General features: G+C 37.9%; 1 protein-coding gene and 1 non-coding gene across 2 annotated transcripts in view; one reads left to right on the plus strand and one right to left on the minus strand.

The window, feature by feature from the left end:
- LOC148362363 (transcriptional enhancer factor TEF-1-like) overlaps positions 1-24,027 on the plus strand; it is a 71,364-nt gene extending 47,337 nt beyond the window's left edge. Inside the window, exons 3-12 of the mRNA XM_088339784.1 lie at positions 4,515-4,579; positions 6,294-6,356; positions 8,630-8,761; positions 9,050-9,099; positions 12,506-12,567; positions 15,159-15,283; positions 17,400-17,573; positions 18,803-18,943; positions 19,025-19,177; positions 21,426-24,027. Coding sequence (XP_088195910.1) covers positions 4,515-4,579; positions 6,294-6,356; positions 8,630-8,761; positions 9,050-9,099; positions 12,506-12,567; positions 15,159-15,283; positions 17,400-17,573; positions 18,803-18,943; positions 19,025-19,177; positions 21,426-21,539 — 1,079 coding nt within the window. The 3' untranslated portion in view covers positions 21,540-24,027. The remainder of the gene's footprint in view (positions 1-4,514; positions 4,580-6,293; positions 6,357-8,629; positions 8,762-9,049; positions 9,100-12,505; positions 12,568-15,158; positions 15,284-17,399; positions 17,574-18,802; positions 18,944-19,024; positions 19,178-21,425) is intronic.
- Positions 11,140-11,221, minus strand: trnal-aag (transfer RNA leucine (anticodon AAG)). Its single transcript has one exon. It is a non-coding gene; the product is annotated as a tRNA-Leu (tRNA).
- Positions 24,028-24,362: the final 335 nt, after the last annotated feature.

The following is a 24,362-nucleotide window of genomic DNA, read 5'->3' on the forward strand; positions in this document are numbered from 1 at the left end:
CCGCAGGGTTAGTGAAGGATGAAAATTCTCCGTTAAGCCTCCTAGAAAGACCAGCTGGCCCCTCTGGAGTCAGATGTCAGCCTCCGCAGCCAGGACTTGTTCTCTGTCTCTGCACATGCGTGTGTGGTGTGTGTACCCACAGGCATAAATGTGTGCTGTTTGGCAGTGTATATGTACGCAGAATTGGGGAGTAAGAAAATGCATGTAACTGCATTGTGTACCTTAAATAGTTGAAAAATAAATGCACTTGTTTTCCGTTACAGATACAGATACTGTAAGGCGCACCTAAAAAGCTCAACTTGGCCAGGAATTTGAAAGTGTATCATATAACCCAGTGGATTGGTGGTATTAACATCTCAAATGAGCAAAACATATTTGCAAGCAGCAAGAAAGTGACTAAAGTTAACAAACACAACCTTGTTCTTTTGTTTGGCGCTACAAATAGATTGTGGGAGGCGCTTTAGGGGGCTCTTTTGTGCGACTTTTTTCATCTGTTGCTTGGGAGGCATCAAATACGCTTGCATCAGACTTAAGAGGACACCAGTCCATTTAAGATGATTAGACAGACTAGTAAATCTGGGTAATCCCTCGGTTATCACGGTTCATGGGGACCCCACGCAAAACGTGAAACTCCACAATGTAGCGACTGCCCTTCATAAAAGCTCTATTTAAATACAACTGTCCTGAATGTAGCGGTTTCCCACAATATGTAGCTTCAGGTCGTCTGTTTCATGGGTAATGGATCTGGCATTGGTGAGATACAGGCTCGGCAGGGGGGTTTAAGAGAAACTGCAGCCTCACTATTAGCTTCTCTCCCAATGCCACCTAAGTCGCTTCCAGAACTTGATAACAATCCATGGAGCACCCGCTCGTAATTTCTTTGTGCTCTTCTGACTTTTCTCAGTCTGATTTAAATAATACATTTCTTTTTAGGTTTTAGATCAGGGCCACTAAAAGCTATTTAAAGCTATCGAGTGCCATGCTCTGCAGTGTTTTGGTGGCGACCCCAAACGCACCATTCCCAACTGTTTGACAGCATACACCAATGTATCATAGACGCGCACACAGACAGTCTCCCCCGCACATCCAGTCCCCCCCCTACCTGTTTTCCATCAGAAAACATGCATTATATGTTGATGTAAATGACAATAAGACAATTTCATTTAATTCAAAATCTGCCGAGCAGTGAACCAACAATATCCCAAGTGCCAAGTAGCGAGGCGCCTCTGTTTTGTCAAGAGGTATGGCCTCCCCACTTGAAACAAAACTTGAACTTGGACACATGACATCTCAAAGTTTGTTAGAAATTAGATCATTGGTGTGTTTAAAACAATATTTGTTCTTAATGTGAACTAAAATAGCGCTTATCTTGTCTGCAATGTGAAAATGTTTTAGCTTTGCTAAAGAAACCATAATACAGTGGAACCTCGGTTTTCGAACGCCTCTCAGTTCGAACAAATCAGTGTCCGACCAAAAGTTTCGAGAAATTCTTGCTTCGCTGTTCGGTCAAAAAATCGGAGTTCGAACGCGGGTAATGCGTGGGTGCGTACGCTAGGGTGCAATGCTGAGCGGCGTACAGGTGTTTTAGCCCCTTAGTATGCCTTCGAAGAAAGTCAGTGCAAGCAGCAAAGTTGCTACAGGTGAAAAAAGAAAAGTAGTGTGTACAACTATTGCATTTAGGAAAGAAATAATAGCCAAATATGAAGGTGTGCGAGCGCCTTCTGCTGACCACCACAAAGGTAAGAAATCCTATTCATAAGATTATGATAACGCAAACGTACGATTAGCCTGGGTTCGCTTTAAGTTTATGTTAAACTTTCAGGGTGTTGGATCGGAGCCCAACATTGAGGGTGTTGGAACGGAGCCCCCTTTCCAATGAACCGCTCACCACTTGTTGTGCAGACCCGGGTGCTAAATGACTTGTAAACGACCTGATTTTTTTATTTTTACACGTTCATGTTAGGGGAATCTTTCGTACGGAAGATTACGATAACGCTGACTTACGATTAGCCTGGGTTAGCTTTATGTTTACGTTAAACATTCAAGGTAAACATTCAGGGTGTTGGAACGGATTAAAACGATTTACATTATTTTTAATGGGAAAAATAATTTTGGTGATCGAACAAATCGGTTTTCAAACAGGGTTCTGGAACGGATAATGGTCGAGAACCGAGGTTCCATTGTACGTGGTTTTTATGTAACACTACAAGCAACTACCTGAACTAGGTTTCCTCCATTTCTTATCAATGTTACATTGTTCATTTATGTTAAACAAAATTTTGTAATGTAGATTATTTTGTTTTGTCTTTTATTAGCGTATTTGGTATTGGAGTAATCTAAAAGTAATTGAAAGAAATACAGCTACATTTCCGCCATTTTATGGTATTGGGGCTATGTTACAGACTACTTTTTTTACCAGGTAACTAGTAACTAAATTGGATTACATTTTTTAAGTAATCTGCCTAATCCTGCATGTACTGTACATGTGTGTGTGTTCAGTTGTCAATGGCAGCGTTTGACTCCTGGAAGGAAAACACCTGCATGAGGAGCTGTAGATGATATCAGTCTAAGCTGCCTGCTGCCTATCTCAGTGGGCGCACGATTGGTCAGAATACATAAACACAAATGCGTGCATGCACGCACACACACTCGCACCATCTGCTTGTTAGTTAGGGCTATTGTTGTGAGCCATTCGGGTTGTGTGTCGAGGTTTGGCTTTGTGCTGATCTTGACCATCAGTTAGCCAGCTGGCCTGACTTGGGTTTTCGCGTCATTGGAACAAAAAGCTCTGTCAGACACCATCCAAACAACACATTAAACACACACACTTACTTGCATACAGACTAAGTAACAACGTTGCAAAATTTCACCCAGCTTCGGCAAAACATGTTGCACTTTCTAAGACATATTCTACAAAGACTGAAAGCATACAATTTATTCTAGCTCCTTAGCCAGTGTTAATCTATACTAGCCAGGTCATGCTGTGCTTTCTTTTCAATAGGTTGAATTATTCAGCATTGTCAGTGTATTCTGGTGTGTGTGTGTATTTGCACTCACACATGTGCACCCATGTAAGCATGGTTACAGCTGGCCTGGTGCTTTTGGTAATCGGGGGGTGGCCAGTCTGCATGAATGCTTGCATTGTTGGGTCATGTGTATTCAAAGCTGTGGCATGTTATTGGGAGTCCCTAGTTATCGTGTGAGAGTTTTTTGCAGGACTGCGTGCGTGTGTGTAATGATCACAACGACACTATGCTGTAGTTAAGCCTGCATGTTATCGAGCCATTGGGTGAATATATTTATTCGTGTATAACGGGCACTCGTTATAACGCGCACCCCTATTTTTTTATTTAAAATGGGTCTAACATTTTGCTCAGCTCAAACTTAGCATAGGAAGTGAAAAACATTGCTGAATATGTGCAGCAATGATTAAAGTAGTTTATCGACAACATAAAGTATCAACACAATACCAACATCAAATGTATAATGTACTTATTTTAAGCTGTACTGAATTTGGAATTTCTCTACTCTTTGCCGCCAACTCCTGACTTAGTCATGATTGCACCTTACTCAGCTCATTCATGATCCACGTGCAGTACCTGCATTTCTTAGACTTGCTCCAATAAAGTCTTTATTATCTTTCCTGAGGTTTGGGTTGGCATTTGGACTCTACCTATAATTTGCCTCTTCTAACTTTCACCTTTTTCTTGCTGCACTCACAAATAACAATAAACAAAAAACCCTGGGGACGAGTATGACGTCACTCTCCAGCACTTCCCCCAGCTCCCATTCCTGGAACCTAATATTCTGCCCCAAACGACTCTGATAAAAGTAAGAAAAAAGCAGATTGGCACCGTTGAAAATGAAGCATAAGGGTTCTTTGAACTAAGTTGGGCATTTTTAACACAAACATAACAATTTTTTTTTTCTACTTTCAACCTTTAAAAGACACCTCCGACACATTTAATTTCCTTCCAAGTTTGACAAAATTCTTTTTTCTTTTGTGTTTTTTTTTTTTTTTTAACATTTTTATTATCATTATTATCTTTTAGTTGACATTCTGTTTTCTCCATTCTCTAAGATTCGTCTCTGGTACTGTGAAGATAGTGTGGTAATGAGATAAAATATAATGCTTTTACATGTGTCATCTATATTGCTGATGGACCGGTTGTTAGAGTTCTGCCTTCTTACAGCAGAGACCTGGGCTCCATTCCCTTTGCATCCAATGTTTTGCAATTGTGGTCAACAATATTTTTTGACTGCTCAAATCATTGCACAAAATAGGATAAAACACATACAGACTTTTAGTTATTTTTAGGTAAAAAAAAAAGCGCGTTATAGACAAATACATTTAAACTTCAAGTGGTGCCACAGTGTGTCTTCTACATTCTGATTGTGCTTGAAGAATTATTATTTGGATGTTCGTGTACCTCATACTTTGTAGCAAAAAAATAGCTGGACTTCATTTTAAATACCATATCGTAAATCACTTTGTTGTTATTCTTTATTTCTAGGTCGAAATGAGCTAATAGCAAGATACATCAAACTCCGCACAGGAAAAACGCGGACAAGAAAACAGGTAAGCATGAAGTACAGTGTTCAAATCCAGACATCTTGTTTTATTTTTTGTTGTTGTTTCTTTTCTTTTATTCAATCAAATCATTGTCCTATTCTCATGTATGTTGTCATACAGAGCTCGGGGTCCATGGCATTTTTTTTTATTCTATTCAAGTTCTTTTGGCGGGTGGCAGGTATTAGTTTGCGTAATTCTATTGGCACGTATTTCCTCGAAAAAAAGTAGAACAAATTGAAAAATTGAAAAATTTGTGTTTTTTTCATGGCAATTAAACTGTGACACAGTCCTTGTTATGCATTCTGTACAACAAAGATTCACTTCGTTAATTTACGCAGAAAAAAAAAATATTCCCTAGATAAAATTAAATCAAAATATAACAGGTTTTATGTCATAAACTGTTCAAGTGCAAATTCATTTCAAAAACAACCTTTTGCAAAAAGCACCCAGCAACTCTCTATTTTTGTATTGTTTCCATCTTTACTGGTCCCTGCACTTGGTTCTTGCACTCCTTTTTAGGGAACCCTGAAAGATCGAAAACCACGTCTGAAAAACAGTTTTTGTTTTATCATGGTCAGAGTGATGTTGTGCAAATATTGAGCCTATTTCAAATTGCACCCACAAAAGACCAGAAATGTTGGGTACAAGTCTATGTTCTGCTGTTCTTAAGTTTTGTCTGAATGTAGCTAGGTATCTTGCTAAACTAATAGATTTGCTTGGATTTTGGCCTCTTGCCAACATGCAAATTTGGATTTTGGCCATTAATACAGAAAGTTCTTTTAAAACCACTAAAATGACGTTGCATACGTGCACAGATAAATGAAGATGCACCTTTTCGATGTTAGTGTCCTGTGACAGGAGAAACCAGTGTTAAATCTGCAGACAACATGGACCCTTTCAAAGTAGATTTAAAACTGTTTCGAGAAACATTTTGTTTCTTTACTTTTGTAACACACAGACAGCTTTACACAGGAAGAGAATAAGGGCAATTCTTTTTTGCCACTTTGACATTGTTTGCTTGAGGTGCTTTCGGGCCAGATCATGAGACACTGCCTCAGGAATGGTGTCAAAAGTTCCGTATTTCTCACTCCTGTCATTGTTATTGTTATTGCATCCTCATCTTGAAACGCAGTCTACCATCATGCGATCTCCCATCAGTGTTCCAAACGGGTTGCTGCGGGTTACATGAGGATGTTTTAGCTTTTATAAACATGGTGGTGTTGGGAAAGTAATTCACTCTGGACGGATGAGGGCAAGATCTTGTATTTTATTTTATTTCTTTCTTTATTTTTTAAGATTGATCCGTGTGTACAAGGAGTGTGTTTTTGTCAAATACGTTTGCCTTTATAATTCTTCTACTCAATTATTTTACTCTTCATACTTTATTTTACTGGTTGGACTGACCTCTAATAGCAACTCCCAAAATATGCTATACATATATTGCAGTACATTCAAATTGTTACTGCTATGTAATATAATAGTTCAGCCCTCGTCCAAATTTCCCAAGTGCCTTTCAGCTCACTCATTTGATGCTCAAAGATGAATCTAGTTTGTTGTCAGGGTACTAGTGTGTTTGTGTGTGTGTGAGTGCCTAGAGAGAGTCTTTTCATAACCATGGTAACCCACTGTTGGTTGTTTCCTTTTTTTTCTTTGTGTCATCTCTATCTTCTACCCTTTTTTACTTGTTTATCATTTTTTGCACTCTACTGTACTCATACAGGTTTCCAGCCATATCCAGGTCTTGGCTAGAAGAAAATCAAGGGAGTTCCAATCCAAGATAAAGGTAGGAATTTACATAGTAAATTGCAATTAATGCAATATGTTCCAAATGCTTGAAATAGCTGGTAAAACAACCTCTTTTTGAGGGAAAAATAGCTACTTTGCTTAAAGAGCTGACTGACTTCTGTGCTGAACATCAAAATAGCAATTCATCCTTGTCGGCTTGTATGCAGAACATAATACAAAGTCTTTTATTAGATTATAAAATTTCCTTGGGCATTTTTGGAAAATGCTCCTTGCTATGCATGCAGTGTACAGATGTTTCAACCAGGCATGATAATGACAGTTTAAATTGCCAGTAAAAAACAATAGCTGTGTTTCCATTAACACATTAAGTCAAAATAAAACCTAGATTTTATATAACATTTTCGGAATATTCTGATTTAATGAATCCCATTTCCAATATCTATGTCTAGTAAAAATCAGATCCATTAGAATGAAAACACTCACTGAACATTTTAATTCATTTAAAAACCTGTCTATTGTAAATGTGGTCAGATATGTTGGTATCATTTTTTCACAAAAGCATTTGTTAATTTATTGAAAACATCAGAATAAATAGCCTTTTTGTCACCTTGCAGCATCGGCCAGCACACCTATACATCCATCCATCCATTATGTGCACTGCTTATCCTCAGTAGGGTCGCGGGGGTGCTGGAGCCCATCCCAGCTGTCTTCGGGCAGTGGGCAGGGGACACCCTGAACTGGTTGCCAGCCAGTCGCAGGGCACACAGAGACAGAAAACTCTCGCGCATTCACACCTAGGGACAATTTGGACCGGCCAATTAACCTGACATGCATAGTTTTGGAATGTGGGAGGAAACCGGAGTGCCCGGAGGAAACCCACGCAAGCACAGGGAGAACATGCAAACTCCACACAGAAAGGTTTGATCTCATGAGCTCAGAGCTTTGCTGCGGACGCGCTAAACCACTCAGCTGCCGTGCTGCCACACCTAAATAATAATTGGATTTATTTTTCCCCATGTTATGATTCCAGCCGATAAATGTTTAATAAACGTACAGTAATTATAATTCACCAGCGCCTGAATCAAAGACAATCATTGATATTAATTGATTTAAACTTCACCCAAACACGACATATTGATTTCCTACCCTTGACAGGCTCCTTTTACCCTCTTTTTTTTTTTTGCCCATTCTCCTCTGGGCGTGTTTAAATAAAGAATGCAATGCAAGCTGGACACATCTGCCACTCTCTAGGAGTTTAATCTCTGAGTTGTTGTAGGGAAAATGGTAAACAGGGGAATAGGCACACATGTACATACACACAAGAAGTTTAAAGATTATTATTCAAATTCTAATAAGTCTTGGCAGGATAAGCTTTTTTGACACACCTTTTAAGTTTTTCTTACATCATTTAGGTAATGGTTTGTGTTTGAGTTTGACTATTTGTTATGGCAAAACGTTTTATTCATGTCTGTATTTATTTTTTACTTGTCATCAATGTAAACACGTCATACAAGTACTGACATATCAAATACAAAAACCCCTCAAAGAGGAAAACCATTGAAGTTGTTTGTTGTAAAAAATAAATGTTAAAAAAAATAAGATCATGCTGTCTTAACTTTGCCACTCAATTGTTGAAACACCACGCAAGACAAAGCCACCATAAAAAGGCGCAAACTGAATTAATAAATGGCCTTTATTGTAATTATACAAAACGAAATTGGAGGGCTTCTCTTTCCAACACAAGTCAAACAAATCAGGGAAAAAAACATAACATGTTCATATAATTGCTAGCCACCTGTGCGCTATGTTAGTAGTGTACTGGTCTGAACAAAAGACACCCAAGTAGTTTAACCACGCATAATTTCTCAGAAAGATCGTTTATTCAGGTGATATAAGCATGTGTGGATGTCTGTTGTACAAGCACCCAAGGTAGGTCAAGTGGTACAGTGATGTAACGCCCGTGTGCAGGTGTAAGAATTTAGTCTCTTATTAACAAGGCTGAAATCAAATATCATTTTTCTTTCAGTTATGCTACATGAATAAGGCCTATACAATAAATTGGGTTATAAAATCCGCCACAGCCTTCTAAGGGGCTGCCGGATGGTCATAATCTGCTCTTTGTTTACTTCCCTGCATTGGCACATGCGTACCACCAAAAGCATGCAACATAAGCAGTTCTGAGGGAAGTTTTGAATTTTTTTTCTTCTTTTCAATCATATATCGTATAACCCTACAATTGATGTTTTATTCTGATGACAATTCTGTCACATCTTGTTCTTTTTGTAAGTTATATTTGTATGTACATTGTAGGATCATAATGCAAAGGAAAAAGCGCTACAGAGCATCTCGTCCATGTCATCTTCTCAGATTGTTTCGGCCTCTGCCATACACAGCAAGCTGCTGCCAGGAATCGTGCGGGCCAACTTTGCTGGCAACACACAGGTAAACACGTTCCAGCACACATGTCAGAATCTCACCCTCGAAAGCCAGAGCTCTGCATGTTTAAGAGATTTTCCTGTAATCAAATCAACAAGTGTCCATTGGATTTCTGCACATACTGCTCATGAATCATGTGTGAGTCCAGAGAGGAGTTGTCTAAAACATGCGGGGCTGCGGCCCTCTTGGCAGTTTGCTAGCAACCAGCCTATGTAAAAACATTATTTCATAGCTACAGAATGTGCTCTGTTCAACCTAACCTTGTACAATATATTGATCATACTTTATTTCCAGTTGTGGCAGGGAATGATTCCCGGAGGACAGTCCAGTTCCGCCACAGAGGAGTAAGTCACATAATGCATTTTTAAGCTACTTATTATTGCAATTCATTATAAGCTGTATCAAACTCTACGATATAATAGCAGCCTTTAACGAAGCAGTGATGCATTTCAGTAGAGACACTATAGTAGGTGGACTTTGAAAAAACTGATTGAAGTTTTTGATAACATGTACCAGATGAGCCAGGAAAAATATGTAATTTTGAAAATGAGAGCGTGGTCAAAGATGCAATATGGGTAAAAATAATAACTTTGCTGTTAGTCATGTCAGGATTGAATAGTCTGTTCTTTGCTATTTGTATCATGAAATATTTTATGTAAACATTCAACTTGAACTCTTGCACCACGATTTTGCCCAGCAATATCATAGTTTAGATAGTTGATTAAAAAATAATCCGAAATTCTTGAATTTTAAGCCTGATTATCTATCACACGTAATCTTACAATTTGCATGATTGATCAGTAAATGAATTGATTGGCAATCTCCATTTTGCAAACCAAAAACCACTTCACAAGCAACCCGATTTACTGAGAGGTCTTTATGTATATTCATGAGAAATGGACCACCAATTGAATGATTTCTTCATTCCTAAAACCTGCAAATTGAAAATGTTCTTAATTTTGAAATCAAAGGTAGGAATTTAAGTTTAGTTTATATTCATCAATGCTGGTGCTGATTCTAAAACACGAGTCACTAGTTAATTGTGGCTTTTAAGCAAGTTTCATTCGCAAAGGTTTCATTAACCTTCAGCCAACCACAGCTGCACCTAGCTGGCAAGATGTTTCGAAATAACGGAAATATTGATGCGCTCCACCAGGAGTGCCCAAGGAAGAAAAAAGGAATGATAGAAGGGCCATTTTTTAGCACTTTTTTGATAGAGTTCCTATTTTTCTATAATAAAGTTAGTTTTACCAGATTTTGGGTGTTGTCTAAGACCCCGGGAACCCAATATATACAGGCATGTACAGGAAACATCTGTTAAAAGCTGATTATATGTGAAAACAATTACTTAGTTTTTCGGGTCATGGTCATGTTTACATGTTGAACCTTCACACTGTGGAAACTGGAGGAAAAATTTTTACCTAAAAATATTTAATGTTATATATGAGGATTACTGTGTCATTGTAAATAGTTAATTTTCATTTTCGCGTGCTAAAAGCTGTACACAGAAGAATATATCATTTTTAGTGTACTGTTGATCCCAGGCTGTTAAAAAGTGGTTGGTCAAGTCATATTCATTATATCACAGAGTCCTAAAGGGCTATATAGGCCACAATTAAAACATCCCCTGATCAGCAACCTCAGATGGTCCCCTGGCCATAGTTAAGACAAATATGCATTAAACAAATATTAAATGAGGATACAAACTGTAGCGATATTGCAATTCCCACCACATAAGAGTATCACATTTGTAAATGCATGTTTTGCGCCCGCAATCTAGTTTAACCAAATTACAGAACCTATGTGATAACCAAAAATTTTCTTTGGTGCTTTCTTCTTTCTTTCTTTTTTTTCTGACTGACTTTGACCCTAACTAGTGTCAGTGGTGGGACTGGATTGTAAAAAATATTTAAGAGATATCTTTATTTCTTCATTTTCCTACTAAAATTGTACTTTGAGGCAGATTTCATCTACTGTATTTCTTTGTGTATAATGCACTTTTTTTGCCTCAAAAATATCTCCAAGTTATATTTGAGGTTTTACGGCTCATTTTTGCAATAATTCATAAGTCCAAAAATATCTCCGATTACAATACCAACATTTTGGATGCAACAGGAATTAAACCTGTATCGCACGTCCTAACCACTAGACCACTAGTGTTAAACTCTCTTTGTCCGCAAGTGACATTGATCTGAGCTAAATTTTCCAAATGTTTTTTTTTGTCAGTTGAGGTAAAGTTTTTGTGTATGATTATTTCATTGCATTTCCGTTGGATTACAGGTTTTATATATACTCCTAACTCAACAGTAAGAGGACGTGAATGGTTACACAATTTCATGTTTTCAATTGTGAAATATTTCTGCCATATTCATCATAAATAATCTTGGCAGTGGTGGGATTTGAACCCACGCCTCACAAGAGACTGGAGCCTTAATCCAGCGCCTTAGACCGCTCGGCCACACTACCGCTCATAAAATTAAATGGTCTGTTGACGACCGCCTGGCGTGCTGCCACTATTTTAAAACTTGCCGTCTCTGTGAATACCTGAATACCAAAATGGTAAATGGTCTGCATTTATACAGCGCTTTTCAAGCCGATGAAGACGTTTTACAATGTGCTTTACACTTACCCATTCACACATACACAGAATTAAACCTTAACCCATTACAATTAAGGGGACAAGGGAATACCAATATTACAGCCCTTTGAGACTCTCTTTGATGAAAGGCTACACAAATAAACATGACTTGACTTGATACTGATAACGTATGAACAGGCGTTTGACTTTATCTCACAATAAACAATATTTTTATTCACTGTACCTGAGATGATTTTGCACATCTGGTTAGCTGCTCCTCTTGCACTCTTTGCACTACTGTATAATACTATACATAGCTATAATTAGTAGTATATTATTAGTGCTTCAATACTCCAACTCAATACAACATTTTATTTATATCTGGAGGGACGAAAGCATGACCAACTTGGGTGCCGAGGTGCCTAACTTGTTTTGGTGTTTGGGCAATTGGGTTGGCCATGGTCCAAAACTTTTTGTGTGTTTTTTATGCTATTTATTTCCCTTTTATTTTCTTTGTTAATGTATGTGTGTGTCTTGCTGCCGGTCACCCCTCTTGAGGGATATGACCAGGGTAGATAGATAGATAGATTCATATCTGTATATTCAAGGAAACTGTGCGGGTCAGATATATCGACATTTCGTTCTGTATACCCGTGTACAAGAATGACAATAATGTATATCTGAATCTGAATCTGAATGTTAGAGGATGGAGAAATAAGAAAATCGTCCCGAATGATACAATGGATAAAATCACAAGAGAAAAAAACTCTTAGGTGTATTTCATAATAAATGTGAGTTTGAAGAATATGAAATAAATGAATTGTAACTTAAACATTAACACGAGACCTCATTTGGGGGGGGGTCCTTAGAATAGACAGAATTACCGAATTACAGAGGTTTGGTGCTCTTAAATTTGACCCTCATGCCTCCAAGCATAATCTTTATGTATTACGTTCAAGTTGAAGTCACACGACCGCATAATGGTAATAAGGATGTGAAATGAGGCCTTCTTAGCTTTTAGACCCTCTTGACCTCGTGCAAGTGTTCCTTCAAGTCACAGAACACACCGTAATCCCTTTTGCTACAATGCAGGCACAATGTGACTGTCCATGCTGTGTCTTATGTCCTTTTAGTCTTTAATGCTGCCCTTTCTGCTTGCCTCTTTCCCTCAGCATCAAGCCGTTCTTGCAGCAACCTTACTCGGTGCAGACAGCAGGGACCACCACAATCACAGGTGAGAGGAACCACACTACAATTATCTTCTTTGTCTGAAGTGAACAGGCGGTCCTCTTTCTTGCTCTTCAGGCCACTGCTGAGTAGTTTTGGATTGGGCCGAGTGGCCGTGGGGCTTGCCTGGTGGGAAGGGTCCTGAGTACAATAAAATGGGTCAATCAGCCTCAAAAGTAGGCATGGGTATATTTTTTTCCCTTTTTTCTTTTTTAGGTCATTGAGTAAAAATTACATACACCGTATAAAAAAATATTATTTGATTAAATATTAGAAATGAACAACCTTATTTTTCTCTGAGATGATGATTAAACGATCACAGATGTTAGCGGTACTCAACTATTTCCGACACTGCTTTTATACACCAACAGCTTTTCACTTACTCAATAAGGTTACAGTTCTGTAATATTTGACAATTCATATATAATTTACAGCTACATATACAGTGGGTTAAAAAACATAATTTGCTCGATGACCATGGGAAATTTCAGACGACAATTATTTCCCTACATTTTAAACACTGCAGCATGTTTTTTTTTCCTCTTTTATTCCTTACATGTTGTTATTTTCTGTGTACGGCATACAAATATGCAAAAATACCACAGTAATATCTGGAAACATTAATTTAAAATATATTGTTCTATTCTTTTGCCAAAATTAATCATATAATACATTTAAGAAGCAAAAAAGGGTGGTTCGACAAAGGAGCGGTTGGTGGGTGTCGGTATCCCTTAAGCACCTGGTTTGTAGGGGTGATCTTTCCTGTGGTGTGTCTTGGGCAAAAACAGCCTGGTGGCGCTCATCCCTTTCCAGGCGAACAAATGCGTTCACTCGGTCTCAAACATTATACATCCGAATTGAACAGCAGTGGACGCTGTCTATCAATAACGCAACGCTCCTTTCTACATATCATCGGTTCAATTTCCTTTTATCCACGAGGAACGATGACATGCGAATGCTATTTGGTCAATTACCGCAGAAACGTCCAATGACAAAAAAAAACAGGCACTTCTGCGTGTTGCAGTCCCCATTCTCGTTTTCTTTTTGCACAATAGTAAATATTTGCTAGCCTTTGTAATTGCTGCATGACTTAGGCTAATTTGGGGGTGGAGAGAAAACTGGTGCAGCTGAAAACTCTCCACCACCAGTGTTTTCAGTTAGACATGCAATTCTGGTTGTAAGGCTGTTTTCTTTTGTTTGAAGGCACTTGAGGCTGAGTACTAACTACTAACATTTTCATTTGCTCATGTAATTGGTGGTATTTATCAGCAATCTACCGCTGTAGTATTCTCTGTGCTGTTGGTGGGGAGGTGTGGGTCTTGCCTTTTGTTTTACAACTGAAGTTTTTATAACACAAAGCACTTGAGTGCTACCATTTGTATATGGTATAGGTGCTTAAAAATTGATTCGAATAGAATTGAACGGGAAAGGCTCACAACGGCAAACTGATTAGATTATTTATCAAGCTGTCATTTAGAAATACAGTGGAACCTCGGTTCTCGACCATAATCCGTTCCAGAACCCTGTTCGAAAACCGATTTGTTCGATCACCGAAATCATTTTTCCCATTAAAAATAATGTAAATCGTTTTAATCCGTTCCAACACCCTGAATGTTTACCTTGAATGTTTAACGGAAATATAAAGCTAACCCAGGCTAATCGTACGTTCGCGTTATCGTAATCTTCCGTACAAAATATTCCCCTAACATGAACGTGTAAAAAAAAAAAAAAACAGGTCGTTTACAAGTCATTTAGCACCCGGGTCTCCACAACAAGTGGTGAGCGGTTCATTGGAAAGGGGGCTCCGTTCCAACACCCTCAATGTTGGGCTCCGTTCCAACACCCTGAATGTTTAACGTAAACTTAAAGCTAACCCAGGCTAATCGTACGGTCGCGTTATCGTAATCTTATGAAAAGAATTTTTTACCTTTGTGGTGGTCAGCAGAAGGCGCTCACTCACCCCTTTCATATTTGGCTATTATTTCTTAAATGCAATAGTTGTATGCACTACTTTTCTTTTTTCACCTGTAGCAACTTTGCTGCTTGCACTGACTTTCTTCGGAGGCATAATAAGGGGCTAAAACACCCGTACGCCGCTCAGCATCGCACCCTAGCGTACGCACTCACGCATTACCGGCTTTCGAACTCCGATTTTTTTGACCGAACAGCGAAGCAAGAATTTCTCGAAATTTTTGATCGGACACCGATTTGTTCGAACTGAGAGACGTTTGAAAACCGAGGTTCCACTTTACTGTAAATTGAAGCCTATACAATTTGCAAAGAATGACATGGGTTATTTATTTATTTTTTCTTTTGTTTTGTTTTTTTAATGTAGTTTAGACAATCCGAAAATACATGTTCATTTTGATTGAAAAAGAATACACTAATATCTCATAAAAACAACATTTTGTCTGGATTTTTTGAAACAAAAATGTATTTTTCTGTTCTGTAGCCATTGTTTACATATCTTAGTTCTTTGTATTTCTAAGTGTGATGAAAATAGTTGATGACTCGATCTTTCCCTAGCGTGTGATTCAGTGTATCATCGAGAAATATAAATAACTTAATGAGCACACTGCTTGTGTGTGTGCTCTTCAGGTTATGAGCGTCCGGCAGCCGAGCCAAACAGAGAGCCAGCGTGGCAGGGTCGCTCCATCGGCACCACTAAATTAAGACTGGTGGAGTTTTCCTCATTCCTGGAAACCCAACGAGACCAAGAAGCAGTCAGTAGTACACAACAACACAATGCACACACGCTCTCAGATGACCGATAGTGCGCTTTGGCCTCAATTGTGTGTCTCCATGTATGGCTTACCTTGTTTAAAGCTATTTTCTTTCAGTCTATCTTTCATGCTGCCACACTGTGGATTCAATGCCATTTTTCTGCCTTGTAAACTCTGACAGCTGACATCCATCTTGCTTCAATTTAATTTAGTGTTTGCTATCTGAAAACATACAGAAACATTATTGAGTAGTTTAAGGACTTATTAATGATACTTTTTCTCAAAGGGTTTAAAGCTCAGAGCATGGGTTGGAAACGTATGGCTCACGAGCCAGATATGGATCCTTACATAGCTCGGGGATAAAATAAGAGCATGTTGTTTTTGTTTTTGTTTTTTTCAAGGCAGTAGATGAGCATCCCCAGTGTGAATTTTCTTTTCAGCCTCGTACACCTCGCCTGCATTATTTTTAAGGATATTTTAAAAAGAAAACTTTAATAGAGATTATAAAAAAGACTAAACCAATGGTCTCAAACCTGCTGCCCAGGGGTCGTTTTTTATGTGTATTATTCAAACACTATTAAAAAAATGATCCATAGGGTTGTTGTCAGCTGACGACCAGATTCCGAACTTTTCAAACAATATTAAGTTTTTGGACTGTTTGAAACCATTACCCAGTTTATAATAAGTACCCAATATTTTTGTATGAATCAAAGTGAGGCAAGTTTTTTTCTCTCGTTTCATATAGCCCAATATTTTGGGTTTAAGATAAATTAAAGCTGTTTATGTTTAACAAGGGGAAAAAATATTCCAAATTGTAGATTGGGCCAGTTTGAGTTAATTTTAGAGTGCGGCCTTCAAAATAAAATCAGTTGTATGAACAATCTTTCAGAGATAATGACACTTTTTGATTTTTACATAAATGTAATATAAATGTGCCCTATATTTTTTGTTAACGTAATGTGCCCCCTGGAGTGCCTTTACATACTTGTCAGGGTTACCCTTACCCCATTTAGGAACTACCGGATTTAATCAGTTAACTACATACAGTACTTACAGGGTGAGCCAAAAATGTATATACACTTTGACTTTAAATAACCAATACAGATGCTGCCCGACCTACAAACGAGTTAGGTTCCGGACAATGGTTTGTAAGTTGAATTTGTTCGTAAGTTGCTTCAGTGCTATATTTTGTATGTTTATGGTTTATACAAGTATGTTTACGGCTTGTATAAGTAACCTGTATTGTTTTGTACTAAAAATTAAATAATATGCTCTATAAAGATAAATGAAGTGAAGTTTTACTTAATTTTTTACTTCTTTTGCTTCAAGAGGTCCTCCTACGTTCCGACCATTTTCTCAACCGCATCCAGCTTTCTTATTCCACTTTCGTTTCAAAAGAATTGGCTCACCTCTTTCTTACACTTTACACCAACCATATTGAATGGATGCACGAGATATTAAACAATAAAAATGTCAAAGTTCTTCGCGCGCTGGAGATACAGTATAGAATGTTTACACACGAATTAGGAAGAGGAAGCGGATTTCTTCTTCGGGGTGGATGCTGGGTTAGCTCTCACAGCGCCTCGCGGCGGGAAGAATCACTACATTACTGTCCTCTAATCTGAAAAAGGTGGCCACAATACAAAATCTAACATACAGCAATGCTAGGATATTTTTCGACATCCCCAATTTTTTTTTCGTATCTAACGTTTATAGTAATTATAATGGTCGTAAGTAGGGGAGCGCCTGTAGACTGTTTTTTTTTTTTAGATTTAGTTGTGGAGCAAGAATGGTGGCTAATGGGCTTACGCTTGTGGAAAAAAATCTGAAACATTCTGAAAATGTGAAATGCTGAAGTTCTATGATTTCCACACGCTGATGCCCAAATATTACTTCAGCTGTATTTTCAAATTTCCATTATGTTTTAAGACCATCTTTTTTGTACAAACGTAAGCCCAGTATCCGTCATTCTTACTTCAAAATTAAATCTGAAATAGAAACAAAATTTATTCTTTTTTTATGTCAAAGTGGGTATACATTTTTTGGGACACCCTCTTTGTTGTCAGAATTTACAATACATGTAGAATATAATAAATGTGTGTGATCTTTTCCTCAGTACAACAAGCACTTGTTTGTGCACATCAATCAGAGCAGTCCGAGCTACAGCGACCCACTGCTAGAGTGTGTGGACATCAGGCAGATCTACGACAAGTTCCCTGAGAAAAAGGGCGGCCTTAAGGAACTGTTTGCCAAAGGTCCTCAAAACGCTTTCTATCTCATCAAGTTCTGGGTGAGTGCATAACTAAGTTGAACCCCTCTTCGAGTTTAATGTGGGTTTTGAAACAGTGACTGTGAATACAGTCCAATCCAAATTTATTTGATTAACACTTCATCAGACAGTGCATACAGAACTCATATTTTAGCTGATGTGTTTGATATATATATATATATCAAATGTGTGTGTGTGTATATATATGTTATATATAGTGATAGTAAAAACAGAAATACAGTTTCAATCTTAAGACAATAGTATCTGATATAAGCCCTCGCTCAGTATCAATATTGATGTATAGTTTTTTTCTGCACAATATTAATATCCACAGAAAAATGAATGGTGTATCCTCATTGATGAGACATTGTTGGCCTACCAGTTGTCCTCCATTGAGACATTTCCTTGTGCTGATTGATGTGATGGTGTGTGTACACTCTATATGTGTGATGTCTTTTCCACCTGGGATATGTTTGAACACCTGCTCACCTTGTTGCTCCATCTTCACTTAGCTATAACAGTGATCAACATCGTTGGTACCAACCATGGTCTCTTTTGTAATTTATTACTCTGCAATTTGACTTAAAAAATGGTCAGGAAAGGATCCCGGTAGTTGATTTTTGACTAAACATCTATCTCATATTCTCAGTAATTGTCTCTCAGGCATTTTAGTTCAGATTGTACTTTTCCAATAGAAGTGTGTTTGTGTGTGCGTGCCATTGTGTGCACGTGTTGTCCTTGGAGAACTCATTACAAGGAGTGTGCACACCTCACCCCTCCCTCACATCGCTTACCTCATCATTGAGTTAAAAACATATTCGCAATAGTCATGACAGAAAAGCCCCTGTTCAAGTCAAGCATTTTATCCATATATATATATATATATATATATATATATATATATATATATATATATATATATATATATATAATCAGGGGCCGATACCGATTATTAGTACTGGAAGAAGACTGATAACCGATATTGCTGTAAAAGCTTCGAAATTGGCGTTGGAAATTTGTAATAATGTAAAAACAAACAAATCATATTTGATATAAATGCAACTCAAACTTTTTCTCTGAAACCTTTTACAGTGCCGTAGGGAAATTAGAATTTTAATTTGACTATCATGACTAATCTTTCACTTAAACAAAAAACTAAGTACAGGAATTACATAAGATAAAGACAACAGCTGTTTGTTTGTCTTATTTGTGTTGTTTGACTAAATCATTTCCTGTTTCCATCTGGGTAGGCGGACCTGAATTACAACATACAGGAAGACCCAGCAGCCTTTTACGGAGTCACCAGCCAGTACGAGAGCTCTGAGAACATGACTATCACCTGCTCCACCAAAGTCTGTTCTTTCGGCAAGCAGGTCGTCGAGAAGGTGGAGGCAAGTCTGAATTTCATTTCGCCACATCGAGTAACATCATTTGACTTCTTCTGAACAAGATTTTCTTCTCTCCGCCCTCAGACGGAGTACGCCAGGTTCGAGAACGGCCGTTTTGTCTACAGAATCAATCGCTCTCCTATGTGTGAATACATGATCAACTTCATCCACAAGCTGAAACACTTGCCGGAAAAGTACATGATGAACAGCGTGCTGGAGAACTTCACCATTCTGCTGGTGAGCCAAAGCAAGATGCTCTTGTTGGAACAGGGTTCCCTAACCTTTTTTGTATCACTGACCGTTTCAATATCTGACAATATGTAAGGTTGCCCCACCCAAGGGCAGCATTAAGCATGTTTGTACTTTTTCTAAAATAATAATACTAGCAACAATTATAACATTAATAATAATAATTTGTGTAAATCCACGGTGTAATCATGGGAAACGTTTGGGTGTCATTGCACTAAATGGCTTATCCTCACAAGGCCATGTTCTTGGAATGTCTGAGAAAACTGTGGCACAGACAGAACATGCTCTGCACAGGGAAGCTGGTAGCGGGAATTGAACCGGGAATTTTTGAACTGTAAGGCGGATGTGCCAATGGAAGCTTTCTCTGGTTGCTATCCTAACACCTCACATAGATCTGCGTTAGGGTGGTCCTTAATGGGGGTCGAAATTTTTTTTTTTGAAATATTGGGCTCTGACCCCCCGCATATGTTCTTATATCGATAAAAACACACTGTGTGCAATTTTGAACAATTTGGATAATATTTAGAGGTAGCTCAACGACTTTGAAATTTCCCAAAATGGTAAAATTTTGGCAATTTTCGAGAAAAAACGGAAATCTTAACCCTATGTGTACGGCGTTTTAGAACATCCAATTTCAGTCCATTGCTTATAATTGTAACACAAGAAAAGTTACAAGTAACTTTGTACACTAGGTCTGATATAATGTGCGAAAAATCCTTATTTTTCATACCAAAATTTCAGAGGCCTTGAGCGACCTCTAAATATCCTTTGATTTTGATGAAACTTTGCCTAATTACGTTTTGTATATATTGGAACATATTCAAGGGGTCAGAGCATGAAATTTTAAAAGTCGAAAAATAAGGACCACCCTAATCTGCGTGCCAAGTACCATAAATTCCAAACAACAAGCTGCTTGTTTTTTGCTACATTTTAAGCACTGCTGCTTTAAATACAGTGAATTCTGGAAGCATTTATGACACCTTTCTAAATAAATTAGTCTATGTTTTGCCAAAATTATTTGGATAATACATAACAGAAACAAAACAGGAGGGGAGACAGTACTATATTGAATATTTACAACGTACTCACAATATTTCAACTATTTCACCCACAAATCAATGTATGCATCCTAATTGAACATCAGTGAAAGTTATCTATCATAATTGCTGCTCTACTCTTTCCGTATCATCGTAGTTATTGTTTAGCTTTCATTTAATACTCTAGGAACGATGACAAGGGAATTCAATTCGGTCCGTCACCACGGCAGACACTAATGACAACAGCACAAAAAAATCCTGGTTGCAATCTCGCACTATTCTCCACAGTATGGTGTCCCTGCCGCTGTAGTCTGTATAAATATAGGGCTCACATTTTACGCAACATAGCCCTCATTCAGCGCGGTAGAAATCTTAATCAGGTGCACTCCAAAGGAAAAAAGGTAAATTCAGGCATAAAAAATTCAACCTGACCCGACCCGAGGCGCAAACCCGCCCAAACCCGACGGATTAACCTGATTTGATGACCTTGCCTAAAATAAACACGAAGCATTAATTCGCTGCCAAAGTAAACACAAAGCTTTACTTCGGCCATGCGTACTTCAGCGCTGAGCGTTTCGGCTGAACAATGCAGCTTGGAGAATTGCCACTTGTGGAAAGCTTATACATTCCTTTCCAAAAATGTGCAACATACTAATGTTTAGTTTTTTAGATTGTGATCAAATTTGACCTGGGACCGGGTAAGGCTTCGTGTGTCTGTCCTAGCTGTTTTCCTGCTAAGATTCCCATGCATGTGATAGCAAAAACAATTTCAGGCGAGAATAAAAGCCTACCATTTCTGAGTGTTCCAATTTAGATTGTTCAATGTTAGTAGCGCTTGCAGTGATAATTTCAGCTGAGGACAAAAGAGTGTTACCTTTCAAAAGAGAGCAAAACCGCCCAGATTCTCCAAATGGTTCAACAACAGCATTCTAATTCCTTCGGGTACGTCTTGAGATTTTAGGATAATTTTACAGGATTATTAGAATGTTAAATTTAAGCAAACATCTTCCTCTTCTTGGGAATTTTGTAAGGTTTTCTGTCTATAAAACCATGAAAAAAACCGCAGTGTTATGCGATTACACAATCGCGCTACGTCACATTGCTATGTCCATTCGATTTTGGTTAAACGTGCTGCCCTTTTGTGGACCCCTGTGTTAAGGGCTTCTTTTTACATGATGCTTTTTGTTTGGCTGTTTTAGGTGGTGAGCAACAGGGACACTCAGGAGACCTTGCTGTGCATGGCCTGCGTGTTTGAGGTCTCAAACAATGAGCACGGAGCACAGCACCACATCTATCGTCTTATCAAGGAATAAAGGAACAAACTCGACCTCACCCTACACAAACATACAAGCATTCTATGATCTTTCGATGGTTTAAGAATGTCACATCACACTTGCAATCTAAATCTAAGATGTGTGTATGAAGCAAACAGGTTTTTGCAGCATCACATCCTGAGTGAAAGACTTTTGGCATTTTAAGTTAGATGAGATGTGACCAAGCCATGTTAAGAGGATGTTACACCTTTTCAAAAGGGAAGTCAACCCAAAGATTTTCCAAACAAAATCTTGAATAAGCAGAGGTGGGTAGAGTACAAACATCTTTAATCAATGAAGACGAATTACTTGAAAATATTATCATTCACGTAAAAGTGGAAAGTAGTCATTGAAAAATGTACTTGCGTAGAATTAAAATAAGTATTTGCTGAAAATAATACTGTAATGTCTATTACTTTTGTCGCTGTTGTTTGTGTTCACGCATGGACCCTTTAAGATAGGAAGTGACAGATGCTTTGAAGATTTGTGCTTTGAAGTCAGTCCGTGTGTGCACACGAAGGGTGTGAGTTGCAACCAACAGTAAGTCTTGTTTGAATGTTTATACAGCTTGTTATTTCGTTTTTAAATTGGTGAGGAGACTTAACCAGCGACTGACTGCATCACTGATCACATCGAGGGGAATTACAACACTCAAATGCCCAGTTTTGCCTTATATACTAACAACTCAGACGTACCAAATACTACGGATCTTCTACTTCAGTACGCCAGTTGATAGCAAGTTATGAAAAACAAATTTTCTATGAAAATTACAAAAAGGGGGGTAGGAAAATCAAATTTTGATCGTTCCTTGGTTATTTATAGTGCATTAGTGCCATCTGCTGGACACTTGCAGTAACAGCAGGTTTGATGTGCAGTTTACATTGTCTAAGAATAATAATAATAATAATAATTTCCTTTGTATTGTCATTCTTTGTAAGAACGAAATGTCGATACACCTGACCCGTTGTAGCGAGCCGATGCAGCCGCAGCCAACAGAGGGCGCCGCCATTTTACCAATGTTATAAGTCTTAGGTATGACTCGGCCGAGGCGCGAACCAGCGACCTCCACTTTCATCTTAAAAATGGTACTCTTAATTGCTAGTACAAAAACAAATTCGAGATGATTCATTTTAAACATGAATGAACCCTGAAAATTTAGTGTTTGCCAAACTATCCCCCCAAGGGAACAACCAAAAAGCCGTACTTTTTAGTCTAAAGCTTTTTCTATTTAAATATGCTAACACTGCTAAATTCAAAATATCTTATCGTTGTTTTATAATGTAACTAGGTCTAGTATTTGATGTTGACACATTTGACTTAATGTATGATAAATGTGGAGAGGGGTTGGTAACATCTTTGTATTTGTACAAGCATCACCGGATTTTAATTCGCAGTCTTAATACCCATAAAAATGAACTCACTCATGTCCATTTCTTGAACTTTTAATACATCAGTGGGGAAATGTCTAGTACAGAAAAGTAGCACATTGTGCCACGATTAAGACACTTGCCAATCTTAATCCACTAGCGCAGCACTTAAACTGAATGAAATTCCCATTAAATTACGCAGGAGTACGACAAAAACATTCTCAAAACAAAATTGAATGTAATGTAATGACTAAAATTTAGAAGCCTGTACAACCGCAACAGCCTGTGCAGATGCAGAGCCATGATCTTAAGCTCTCCCATCCCTTGCGCCCATGACAAACTAATAGAGAGGAAACCTAGTTTTGTTATTTTTACATTAAGAAATCATTAATCTTGTCGTCTGGAATTTCAGGTACTTTGGACACAACCAATGTTTTAGCTGAGCTCTGATTGGTTGTTTCCCGAGTTCTTAGGCACCGTAATATCATCCCGCTACTTCTAAATTCAAATTCCACATATGCAATACACGATTACCGCTTTTATTGCATAGTGAATCTTTTGGTTGACTTACCCTTGAAACCTCATTTTAATTTGTGGTCACTTGTTTCAGGTCCCGAAAGTAAAAATCCTGCCACAGGTTTAATCCCGCCTCAGGTGTTTTTAGTTAAGCATCCAGGGTTCGTGCAGTTTCTTGAAATCCTTAAAAATGCTCGCATTTTAATGTTTTCAAGGTTTGAAAAGTGCTTGAAATTGAGTTGAATGCTTTTAAATGCTTGAATTTGTAGCCATATTTTGTCCGGCTAGAAGCAGACGATAGCAACATTTTAGTGATTAAAGTCAACAACAAAGAACTGTTCTTCTGATTGGAGCTGGATTTCTTTTTTTAATAGTACTGGAAAAAAAGGAGAATCAAATTTAAAGTACTTAAAGATTGCTTGGATTTGTCAATGAAAAATGTGTACGAACCCAAGAAACAACTGTGGATAAATGCATACTGTGCCTGACCTATGGCAGGATTTTACTCGCCGAGAGTAACCCCATCTGCTTATTTTTACAATTTGTGTCGCTTACCTACTTGAAAACACAAGCAAAATCAAATTATACTCACTCCAGAGAATGTGTTTAGATGTGTGTATGTGTGTGTTTGTGTGTGAGAATATGTCTAAGATCAGACCCTGTGTATCATTAATGACATATTACGTTCAGGTTAGCGTAGATAACAGTACACATTTGGTTTTGTGTAGATTGCTAAATGGTGTGAGCTTCACTCTTGTGTAGAAAAAAGAAGATCGTCCCAAAGAAATTATTAATTTTTTTATTTCTATTTTTTACCAATTTTGTATCTTCATGGAAATCAAAAAAGAACCTTTTGTGAAAAGGATAATTCATAAAATATATACACTATATAGACAATATTTTAATTGAATGAAGATTATCTGAAGCATATTTAATAAGA

The sequence above is a fragment of the Urocampus carinirostris genome, chromosome 7, assembly GCF_059441175.1.
Source record: "Urocampus carinirostris isolate Australia breed hairy pipefish chromosome 7, RoL_Ucar_1.0, whole genome shotgun sequence".
Taxonomy (NCBI): domain Eukaryota; kingdom Metazoa; phylum Chordata; class Actinopteri; order Syngnathiformes; family Syngnathidae; genus Urocampus; species Urocampus carinirostris.